Genomic DNA, 12,041 nt, shown 5'->3' with positions numbered 1-12,041 from the left:
TAAAAATATTTTAAAAAATTGTGGGACTGGAACACCCATATGTGTGTGTGTGTGTGTATATATATATATATACACACACACACACACACACACACACATACATATATACACATACATACATAATATATACATGCATGCATGTATATATATATATATATATATATATATATATATATATATATTGCTTTGAAGTTATAATTAAAAGAAATTTAAGCAATGCCTATATATCATGCTAAGATCTTCATTAAATATGATCGTCATTACTACTTCTTTCAAGAAATCACCCAGGAAAGTCTTACATCAGTCTATTTTTCTTATTTAAAGATTAATGGTAGGAAACATGAGATCATGATTCAAAGTAAGTTAACTATAAACTACTTATATAAACTGCTTAAGGCTGTAATTGTAGTTGCCTATAATAAGAGTAAAATTAATACTAAGATCATAAGTTTTCTGTTATTTTCCCCTCTTTAAGGTCCTATATTTCATCTACCACCTGCCCTAAAAGAATTTTCTTTCTCTGAAAGCCATCTGTGCTTTTCAATGCCTACCACTACCATTTCTTGTCAAGTCTCGTAGGCCACTTGTCCCTTAAATGTACCAGGCTTATTGTCACCAAATTGAACTTCCTAAAATATTTTGATTTTATCAATTCAAATTAAGTCATGTACAAGGACAAATTCTCAATTTCACTCACTTTTCAGCATAAAAGTTAATAACTCTTTGATATTAAGTTAAATTAATGACATATCTGAAGAAAAAATAACAGGTTTGGCTCACATCCTGATATCTACAAATACCTCCACACCCATTTATTTCCACCTAGTGGCTTTCAAAGAAACACCTCAAGACAGGAAAATAGTCCCCATAACTTCCTATTTCTTTAACAAAAACAACAAAACACCAAGTTTATCAAAGTAACACTAAGATAATGGATTACCCTTACCAAAGCCTGGCTGACATTTCCACCAGTGGCGAGTGACTTGAAATGGCTGCTGTTATATACCAATTGAACTTCTGAGATCTCCACTGTTTCCAGTTCTTCTTGTGTCTGCCGATCAATCACATGCAATTTCTCTACACTGTCTAAGAGCACAACTGTACGAGAGTTTATCCACTGCAATTTAAGCACACAACAAAATAAAAGTGAGGTCCAGCCCACATCATCATTCAGGAGAAGAAAGGCTGGCCATTCAGCTAAATTACATCGAGGACTTTATCTATTTAATAACTTAAAACATGGTAACACAATCATGGCAAGAACTATTCAGTAACAGTCCAGAGAAAAATAGTACTGAATTTTCACAGTGCTAAAATAACACTTTAATAATGTTTAAGAGATGACTGACTAAAGGCTGTAATAGATTACAGATTATATGGTATTTTATAAGTTTTGTTAAAGTGGATGGCACAAATGACTTCAGTGCAATGACAAACTTCACATTTCTGCTTTTTATATTAATTAAACAAAAGAGAAAATTTAGCTTCATAAACCTACCTGGTCAGAGGATGATTGCTAGCACTGAAGCAATACATATTTTAAAACAGAAGCTTTTGAAACATATGATTCCTTCTAAAACTCCCTAAAAATTAAGGGAGAGTTGTCTTTCTATTATTTTGTATCTTCTGAATTTTCTTTAATAAACACCATTGTAATTTAAATAATACTAAATTAATAATTTTAAAAATCTTATCCGGGCACAGTGGTGCATGCCTATCCCAGCAGTTCAGGAGGCTGAGGCAGGATGATCACAAGTTCAAAGCCAATCTCAGCAAAAGCAAAGTTCTATGCATATCAGTGAGACTCTGTCTCTAAATAAAATACAAAATAGAGCTGGAGATGTGGCTCAGTGGTCAAGTGACCCTGAGTTCAATCCCTGGTACTAAAAAGAAAAAAAAAGAAATCTTAACAATACCATTTTGATAAATTTCTTGAGTTATGTGTAAAATAAGATTTCTTATTTTCAAAAAGAAAATTAGAAAGCACAATCCTTCTCTAAGAAATAAATGAAATCTTAAAATCTGCTCAGAATTATTAAGTAGAACAAAGTGTTTACACTGATATATTTGTATAACCTATTCCATTTATTAGATTATTTGCATAATGCCATATCAAAGAAAACTAAATTGAAAATGGGTTTTCTTTTAGCATATGCTACAGTTATGCCCGATCACTGTAGAGTAGCCAATAAAAGGTCCCTCACCCCAATCTTCGTCAAACAGAGGAAATTTGATAAGCAAAATGTTTACAAAGAATTCTTAAAAGGTATTCTCTTGATTAATTTGAAAAACAAAGTATCTTCTAGGAAAGACACTCTACCCTAATACAACCTTAAATCGGTGCTAGATTTTAGGTACTTTAAAGGGTCACCTGGCTAAAAGAAAGAGAAAATCACAGAAAGAATTAAGTTTAGACATTATTCCTGCAATCAACTTCACAACTGCAAATATTGACAGTGTTGTAAACAGTTCTTTTAAAGGTCATTTATAAAATAATATAGTTAATGGTCACATTGTGGATCTGCCAAAGGACAAATGAAATCACCAACTGACCTACTATCGGAAGAATGGCTACTTGTGATTGTAAAAAAATTTACAGTGACATACTCATAGGAAGATGTTTAAAACATTGTATTTCAATCATCTTAAACAGAAGTGATGATCATGAATTCTACAAAATTATGTTAGATGATTCAACAGGGTTTTGGGTGATGAGAAAGACAATGATGTATTACAGAAATCTGAACAAAGTTACTTCACAAAACACGTATGGAAAAAAAATATTACAGGTTAAATATTCCTTATATGGAATATTTAGGACAAGAAGTGTTTTGGATTCATTTGGGAATTTGAAATATTTACACATATAATGAGATATCTTGTAAAAGGGACCCAAATCTAAATATGAAATTCACTTATGTTTCATATACACGTAGCCTGAAGGTAATTTTATACAATATTTTTGGCATACCTGCATTTTTAACTAAAACCTGTCACATGATGTCAAGTGTAGAATTTTCCACCTGTGCCATCAAATTGGCACTCAAAAAGTTTGGGGCTTTAGAACATTTTAGTTTATAGATTTTCAGATTAAGGATGCTCGACCTTATTTCTAAATCAATAGTTTATGAGTGAATTCAAAATGTAAAGTGGGACAGGCCCAATGGTCCCTGTATGTAGTCCCAGAACTTAGGAAGCTGAGGCAAGAGGATCACTTCAACCCAGGAGTTCAAGATCACTCTGGGGAACATAGTAAGACCTGTCTCAAAACAAAAAAAGCAAGGCACAGAAGTATAAGCCTGTAGTCCCAGTTACTTGGGAGGCTGAGGAAGGATTGCTTAAGCCTAGGAGTTTGAGACCTGCTTAAGCAAGACTCTGTCTCTGGGGGTAAAAAAATGCAATTTGCAATTAAATTAGTAAATCATACATCATAAAAAACATATATATTTCTTCTGTATCCTGAAAATTATACATTACAAAATTGGAGGGAAAAACAATTTTATTAGTCTTTTTATTGGAAAAATGAGGTTTTCCCTTATATTCAGGGCTGCCTATATTCACGCACGTATAGAATATTTCAATGGACACCAGATACTGATGTCCTAAAAACAAAAGTAATGAGAGAAATAAAAAATACTGTAATTCCACTATTCTCAAAACTAATACACTAATACACTAAAAACTAATACATTTGAAAAATTTAAAAATAAAATTTGATAAAAAAAAAAGACAGCTTTTTAAAAAAAAACAAAACCAAGATGTCATTCAGAACTGAGATATCAGGTATAGAGAGAACTCAGTAGAGTTTTTAACCACAAGAATAGTAATTTAATCTCCTAAACTCATTAGGACAAGCTCAGAAATACAAAAGTGTGTTCACAGAGAAAGTGGGGCAATAATCCTAAAGAAAGTCATCTAAATACTTCTGAACCCAGACTTCTCTTTGAATTAATCAAGACATCAAAGAAAAATTGCCTGGTCTTGTGTGTTCAGCAAAAGGCAATAATTATGTGGCATCATTCAACAGAAGCAGGATTTCACTTCTGCCTGTATGTATATGATCCTTCTGTTCAAGGCAGAACTCCTATTAGCTTTAATACACGATGTAGTCAAAATAACTGCATGAAATCAATGGGGGCATTCAGTTTGAATGATACTCACAGTAAAGTTGATGAGGTCGTAGTATAGGTGAAGGTGCTTTTGTTTAGTCACATGTATGGCTCCAGATTCATCTCTCTTAACCTGATGATGAAATGAAAACAACCTAAACATAAGTTATTGTTTTTTTTTTAAATATTTATTTATTTATTTAGTTTTCGGCGGACACAACATCTTCATTTGTATGTAGTGCTGAGGATCAAACCCAGTGATGTGCACACGCCAGGCGAGCGCATTACCGTTTGAGCCACCTCCCCAGACCATAAGTTATTGTTTAAAGTATTTAATTACACACTACCTAGCGTATGATTCCCATTCAATAAAGACAAGCCCCAAATATTGATAATTAGAGAAACCAGTACATAAATTTAGAAAAATCATTTGCTCTGTGATCTGTACCAAAACTCAAGGAATGTCTGGTTAGTGGTCTAGCTGTCAGTGTTGCCAAGTGCTATAATATGATTTTTATTCTGTCATAACTCAAAATAACCTAACTCCATCACATCAATAATTGTATATAGCTAGAAAATAAGATGGAATTGGTGACATGTGTAAAGCCAAACAAAAGTTTATTAAAAAAAAAAACCAACAGAAGCTAAAAGTAACAAATATGTATTTTTCTAAACTATAATAATATTATAGTTCACACAACCCAAAATTTCCCAAAAGAACTCTAGTATCAATATTTTATTTCTATGTGTGTATGTGTGTGTATACATACACACACACACATATACATACTCTGTAATCCTCAACCATCCTCATAATTTGCTTTCTCCACTTCTGCTCCAAGGTAACAGAATCGTGAAGAAGAAAAATAAAGCAAAAGATACACCTGGCCACCTGGAATTCACAACATTCAATTCAACCTGTTTTTCTTGAATGCTTCCACAGTAGTGTGCTAGATGTTTTTTAAGTCTCAATTGCTCTTTGCCTCCTAGTCCCACCACTTGAAGTGTTATCTTCATTTGTTACCTTAAGAAAAACTGAAATCACTTAATGTGGGCCCTTCATACAGTCATCTTTACTTCACTAAATTACCTGCCCCAGGTGAAACAACGTTCTGGTAAAATGATCATATGCTGCATATGATAAACTAGAAACATCAACACCCACATTGCCTATTCCCCTAAGATTTTCCAAAGTCCTTGAAGAAGATCACACTTCATCTGTAACACCTCTAACTCCTATCCCCTCCGTCACTGTTCAATGTTGCTCCTCCTTTGCTGGCACACTTAATCCCCCCCTTTTAAGGGCCCTTTTGCAGCTGGGGACATAGCTCAGTGGCAGACTGCTTGCCTAGCATGTGCAAAGCCCTGTTCAATCCCCAGCACCACACTCCTCCCAAAAAATCTTAAGGGCCCTTTGCTTTTGTTCTCAAATATGTTTCTGATTTCATCTTCAAATAAAAAAATAAAACAATCCCCCCAAAACCGGGTCCTTGATTTATTCCTTACAGATAACTATCTAACCAAACTCTTTCCTTTTACACTATGATTGTTTGAATTGCTCTTCTAAAGACCCATTTCATTAACAAGGCTCTACAATCTAGCTTCTATAGCCATTCCACTTTTTCCAACTGAAAAAGTTCTTGATATGTCCAATGGTCTTCCCTTTGGTCTTCCTCTTCCTTTGCTTTACCACTTGCTCCCCAGCAGGATATAATGACTTACCACATACCCAAAAAGCACAAAGCCAAACAACCATGGACTGAAACCTCTGAAAGGATGATGCAAAACCTATCCTCTTTTAGGTTCATTATCTCAGATATTTTCTTATAGTCAGGGAAAGCTGCCTAATATACCATGTATGCTCTAGCTTTTAATGTTGAGGGCTTCCAATAACTCCTGTCTTAAAATTCTCATTTGTACTTCAGACCTGACATTTCCTCATAGAACACCCCCTGACATAACACTTGAGAGTCCCATTTTTCACTTTCAACTCAATATTGAAATCATTCCTAATCATTTGCTAACCAAGCAATCTCCCTTTGAATACTTCTTGGCTCTAAAATGTAGACATGTGATGTTTTAATTATGTTCTTCAGCCCCTAGATCCCACAGGATAACAAGCCTTGTCTTTCAGGGAATCATCCCTTAACTCACTATATCCAACCATCTCTGTTTAAGCACATTGTACCTGTTTTATTATGAGAGCAAATCCTTCATTTTCCCTACTGTCTTCTATGCTGTTTTTATTTTTTGAATTCAGGGGCACTCAATCCCTGAGTCATATCCCCAGCCCTTTTTAATTTTTATTTTGAGACAAGGTTGCAGTAAGTTGCTTAGGGCCTTGCTAAGTTGCTGAAGCTGGTCTTGAACAAATTTTGGCCTTGAAAAAATCCTGCAATCTTCCTGCCTCAGCTTCCTGAGCAACTGAGATTATAGGCATGCGCCATGGCACCTGGCTTCTATACTCTTTTTGCTACTGGTCTTCCTTAAATGCAACTTGCATCACGTCTTCACCTATGATGGTTCCCCATTACCAGTCTAGGCCAATCATTTTATAATCAAAATCAGGGGTATTTTTTTCTGTGAAGTGTTCCAGAGCAAATATTTTAGGCTATAGACTATGCAATCTTCTATCACATCTACTCAACTCTACCACTACAGTGAGAAAGCAATCAAAGATATTAAAAATGAAAGGGTATGGCAATGTTCCACTAAAAAATTTGTTTATAAAAACAGATAACTATCCAGATTTGGCTTAGGGGATCACAGTTTGCCAACCCTTAACCTAGATCTACCCATGCATTCAATTTTATTTTCTACCATAGGTTTCTCCCTATCATTAATTCCATGAACATTTCTTAAGCTAGGATAAGTGGAAGAGAAAACAGAGCTTTCCCTGCAGAAGTGACATCATATGTAAAGGCATTCCCACAGACTTGTTGGGAAGCTACTGTGGAGTCTAGGCCAGCAATCCATGTGGCTTAGACTGGGAGGCAGCAATGGAGGAGACAAAAAAGGAGAAAATCAACATTTGGAGATAGAGTCAACAGTCTTGGTGACGGAGCATGTCTGAAGGGAGAAAGGAAATGAACTGTTACTCCTAGGTTTCTTGCTAAAGAAACTAGGTGGATAGTGGTGCACTTGCTTCACTGAGCTAGGAACTGAGAAGAGGGTACAGTCTCACCTCAATGACTTCAATTTATCTCCTTTCCTCCAAATCCTATAAAGTCTCTCTAGAACATTCAAATCTCTTTGAACTAGAATTTATATCAACTTTTAATTCTCATCACATAGTTCAATGCATAAACTATTTTCTCTATTGGTAACAAAAATAATTGTTTTGTGTTTCAGACAATATTATAAGCTATGTGAAAGAATAAAACACTATTATTCTTTCTTTCTTTTTTTCTTTTTTAATGCAGGAACTGCATTATACAACTTGTACTAGGTACCTGGAAGACTCAGATTCACAGAGACAGATGGTAGAGTAGTGAATACCTCCAGGAGCTGGAGGTAACAGCAAGTGGAGAGGTTTTTATTTATTGTTGTTTCCTTGTTGTTTTGTGGTGCTGGGGAGTTAACAGGGCCTCATGCACACTAAGCAAGAACTCTACCACTTTACTCTGAAATACATAAAAAAACTAAAATAGTCTGATAGGTAGACAGATGAATAAATGTATAGCTATACAATAAAGGACAGTAAAATAAAAAATAAATAAAAATATCCGAATTTATCTTCATTTGCTTTTTGTTCATCAAAATGTTGAGAACACAGCCAATGCTCAATGATACTTGTTCTCTAATACACAGATATATAGGTAGATAGCATCAAAACAGACATGTTCACATTCATGTTTACATATATAAACCATTAATTATTTGTCAGCCAAAAGAGAGAGAATTGAGAAACAAACAATGAAGAGTTATAGATCAGTCTTTTTTATATTAAAGCTTTAAATAAAATTAAATAGGTCACTCTTTCTCCAAAAACTTATATAAGATATATTTCTTTGACACAATTTAAATTACTGATGAATCATTAAAAAAAATTATGATACCAGACTTTATAAAAGACATACCATCATTATTAGGACTTACCAGTAGAAAATGAACAACATCTCCTCTGCAGAAAGCAAGCATGGGATTCACATAATTATGCACAGCCACAAAGTGCCAGGCAAGCAATGGAACACTAGAAGGATCCATCTAAGTAAGGAGAAGGAAGAGGGCGGTGGTGGAGATAATTCATCATAGTTAACAGAAGAATAACAAAGAAAAAACTCAGACTAGTGATCCTTGATAAAACCTTGCCCAATTTCTCATAAAAATTCCAACAAAGCAGGGACTAAATGGAAAATGTCACAGGAGAACTTTCTGAGTTGATGGTATATTTTATATCTTGATAGAGGTTTTGGTTACAAAAATATATGAATTTGTCAAAGTTCAGCAAATGTACTCTAAAGATTTATATATTTGTTGTATATAAATTTTATACCAAAAAAAAAAAAAACTAAACAAATACTCTAGCTAATGCTATGCACACTGAATACTTAAGGAAAAAGAGTTTTGATTTCTGCAATTTACTCTGAAATACATAAAAAAACTAAAATAATCTGATAGGTAGATAGATGAATAAATGTGTAGATATACAATACAGGACAGTAAAATGACAATGGCAGGTATACAAAGATTTAATTAAAAATTCTTTGAACTTCTTTATTTGTTTGAAAATATTCATAAAAAAATGTTGGGAAAATACCAATACAACACACAAAAAAGATGCAAATATATAATACTGTGATAAAAACTTCAATTCACTAATGAAGATAACCTAAGAAATGTTAACAACAATTTAAGCCAGTTCTGCTATCTAAAAGAACAGACTCTGGTGCCCAGAGAAATACAAGGTACCAACAAGAAAACAAGCATAAGCTCCCTCAGAATAGGGGATGCTTTCTGAACTAGCAGAGACCTGTGCTCCATGCCATTCCATCAGTACCTTTCCTTATATGCACATTATAAGATCACACTCTCTGAAAAACCAAGCAGGAAAGGCTAATCTGAGGTATGAATAATACAGTTGTCCCTTGGTAGCTAGGGGGATTGGTTCCAGGATCCCTGCTCTGTCCATGGATCTATAATCCATAATGCTCAAGTCCCTTATATAAAATAGCATAGTATTTGCATATAACCTATGCATATCCTCCTACGTATTTTACATCATGTCTACACTATTTATAATACCTAATACAATATAAATGTTATGCAAATACTTGTAATACTTTATTGGTTAGGAAATAATGACAAAAAAGTCTATACATATTCAGTATAGATATAATTTTTTTCTGAATATTTTTGATGTGTGGTTGATCAGATCCATGTGGATGCAAAACCCACAAATATATAGAGCCAACTGCACATTCTGGGAAGTATCATTTCCTAAAGTAACATTTCAGAGGCAGAAGTCAAGGAAAGCATATATAGTAGCAGTTTATGCTGGATAATACAGTGGAATATATTCTATCAGTAGTTCAGTGTCAAAGCATCAAACAGCACAATCCTGCCTTAGGACAGCTGTCACAAAAAAACAAATGTCCTTCAAACACTGAAAATAAAGGCTGGGACTCAATATATCAAATTCTCCTCCAACATTAAAACCAATAAGAGAATTTTACTGCCCTCAAAAGGGCAGTGAATGAAGCTAGGAAAATCCATGCATGAAATTAGGTGATCACAAAACACCAGAACAGCAAGACACAAAGACTAACAAACTGAGGTTAAAAATAAGAGCCAGTTATATGTTGTTTATGAGAGAAAAACATAAATTGGTAAAGACAAAAGTGTAAGATCCCATGGTTGCAAGGGCACTGTAATAGTCACAAGCTTGTCCTGCTTTGGTCAGCTTAAGGAAGTCCAGAAAACAGTCCTTAGAGTACTGACTTCCATACTGTCTAGATTTCTGATGATCTCATAGAACTGCCCCTCTTGAATCATCTCCCACAACTTCCTGACACAGCCATTCCTTTTGCCAACAAGATGGAGAGGTATACTTACCCGTCCATAGGGAAAAGTCATCCATACTTTCAAGGATGGTTTCAATCCAATGACCAGAATCTTTAAGAGGAAAAAAAAATTGCTACATCCAATATTTACTTTATAATTTTCAAATTATTGGTGTTCAAACATCTAAAAGTTACAGTAGATGGGGTAGAGAGAGAAGATGGGAGGGGAGGGGAGGGGGGATAGTTGAGGATAGGAAAGGTAGCAGAATACAACAGTCACTAATATGGCATTATGTAAAAATGTGGTGTGTAACTGATGTGATTCTGCAATCTGTATTTGGGGTAAAAATGGGAGTTCATAACCCACTTGAATCTAAATGTATGAAATATGATATGTTAAGAGCTCTGTAATGTTTTGAACAACCAATAATAATAAAAAAAAGGTCTCAAAAAAAAAAAATCTAAAAGTTATGAATTACATCTTCTATATACACCCACCTTTGTTAAGGATGCCATGGCCAGTAATGAAAACTGCGTGATGGGATGATCTTTCAATTCAGGCTTAGAATGCAGGGGCTCAATACAGCAAACTTCACCCTTGGAACCACTGAACAGACATCGAGATTCACAAGTTCTCACTCCCATTACTCTCCTAAAAGTGTAACCAAAACGTTCAGAATTTAGTAATGATCCAAGGCACCATCACCTCCAGCTTGGCCTGTCACTACAGCTTCCCAGCTTCTACTCTTGCCCACAACAATGCAAACTCCACATGACAACAGCAGAATCTTCTTATTAAACATGTCAGATCTCTCTCTTCTGCTTAAAACACTCCACTGGATTGCCACTGTATCTAAAATGAAATACAAACTCTTTACCCACATCTTAAAATGGTCCTACCTTCACTCCTCTCTATTGTCATTCCTGACAAAGTCAAGCTCCAGCCACACCTGCCTTCTTTGCATTGCCCTAGCAGGCCCTGTGCCCACTGCAGAGCCTTTGTGTTCTAATGCTCCTTTGCCTGATGCTTCTCTTCCGGCATTTGTTGCATTTGTTGACCAATTCATCCTTCAGGTCTTTTTTCAAATGTCATCTAAAAGAGGTCTTTCTGAGTTATCCTTGAGTACATTTCAGTACACTGACCTGCCTTAGTTTCTTTATAGCAATCTATTTACCTGAAGTTATTTCATTTACGTGTTGGTTTATTATCTGTCTCCCTATCCTTACCCCAACTAAAATGTAAGTTCTATCAGAAGAGGAACCTCTCCTCATTTAAAGCCATAACTCTGGCATCCAGACAAATGCCTATACACACAAGATGCTTAATTAACATTAGCTGAATAAATAAATAGCATTTTTTAAATCTGAGCTCTTTCTTTTCAACATCAGAAAATAAATCACAGATAATGGTTTGTCTAATGCTACATATCCCATTTACTTTAGATTTATGAAAAACAGGTCACGTGACCAATGTTTCAACAAATAATAGTTTTTCAGCAATACTATATGCTCAGTTTTTAGAGGCTATGAAAAATACAAGAAACAAAAATGTGTTAACCTTGAAGAAACTGTGGAAATGTAATAAATATTGAATATTATGTTCTATTTTTTTTAACTTCAGCTTCATAAATGTTCTCTCAGGTATTTAGATAGTTTTTGTTTTTATTTAAAGAGTAACCAGGACAGTTCTAAGGAATAAGATTTTTTATACTTGGTCATTATGGTTATAATCAGCTGGGCCTGGGGCCCAAACCAAAATTAGTGAGCTACTCCAAAACAGTTGTTCCCAAGCCAGACAGCATGATAAGAGTCACCTGGAATGTAGGAATCTAAAATCTTAACTCATATCTACTGAGATAAAAATGGGTGACCAGGCCTGGAATGCCATGTGTTCTATAAGCCTCTCCAACTAATTATAATACATAGCATA

At 34.7% G+C, this 12,041-nt stretch overlaps 1 protein-coding gene across 4 annotated transcripts in view; it reads right to left on the bottom strand.

Annotated features, from left to right (window-relative positions):
• The window catches only part of Vps8 (VPS8 subunit of CORVET complex), a 247,054-nt gene that overhangs the window by 196,022 nt on the left and 38,991 nt on the right, over positions 1-12,041 (bottom strand). For all 4 annotated transcript variants that reach the window (XM_076868965.2, XM_076868966.2, XM_076868967.2 and 1 more), the window contains exons 11-15: positions 10,610-10,763; positions 10,164-10,223; positions 8,208-8,315; positions 4,162-4,242; positions 947-1,117 (exon numbers count right to left, since the gene is read on the bottom strand). In XM_076868965.2, the coding sequence (XP_076725080.1) occupies positions 947-1,117; positions 4,162-4,242; positions 8,208-8,315; positions 10,164-10,223; positions 10,610-10,763 (574 nt within the window). The remainder of the gene's footprint in view (positions 1-946; positions 1,118-4,161; positions 4,243-8,207; positions 8,316-10,163; positions 10,224-10,609; positions 10,764-12,041) is intronic.

Source organism: Callospermophilus lateralis, chromosome 10, assembly GCF_048772815.1.
Source record: "Callospermophilus lateralis isolate mCalLat2 chromosome 10, mCalLat2.hap1, whole genome shotgun sequence".
Classification (NCBI taxonomy): domain Eukaryota; kingdom Metazoa; phylum Chordata; class Mammalia; order Rodentia; family Sciuridae; genus Callospermophilus; species Callospermophilus lateralis.
Note: the sequence above shows the minus strand (reverse complement) of the source record. Positions and strands in the feature narration are given on the sequence as shown.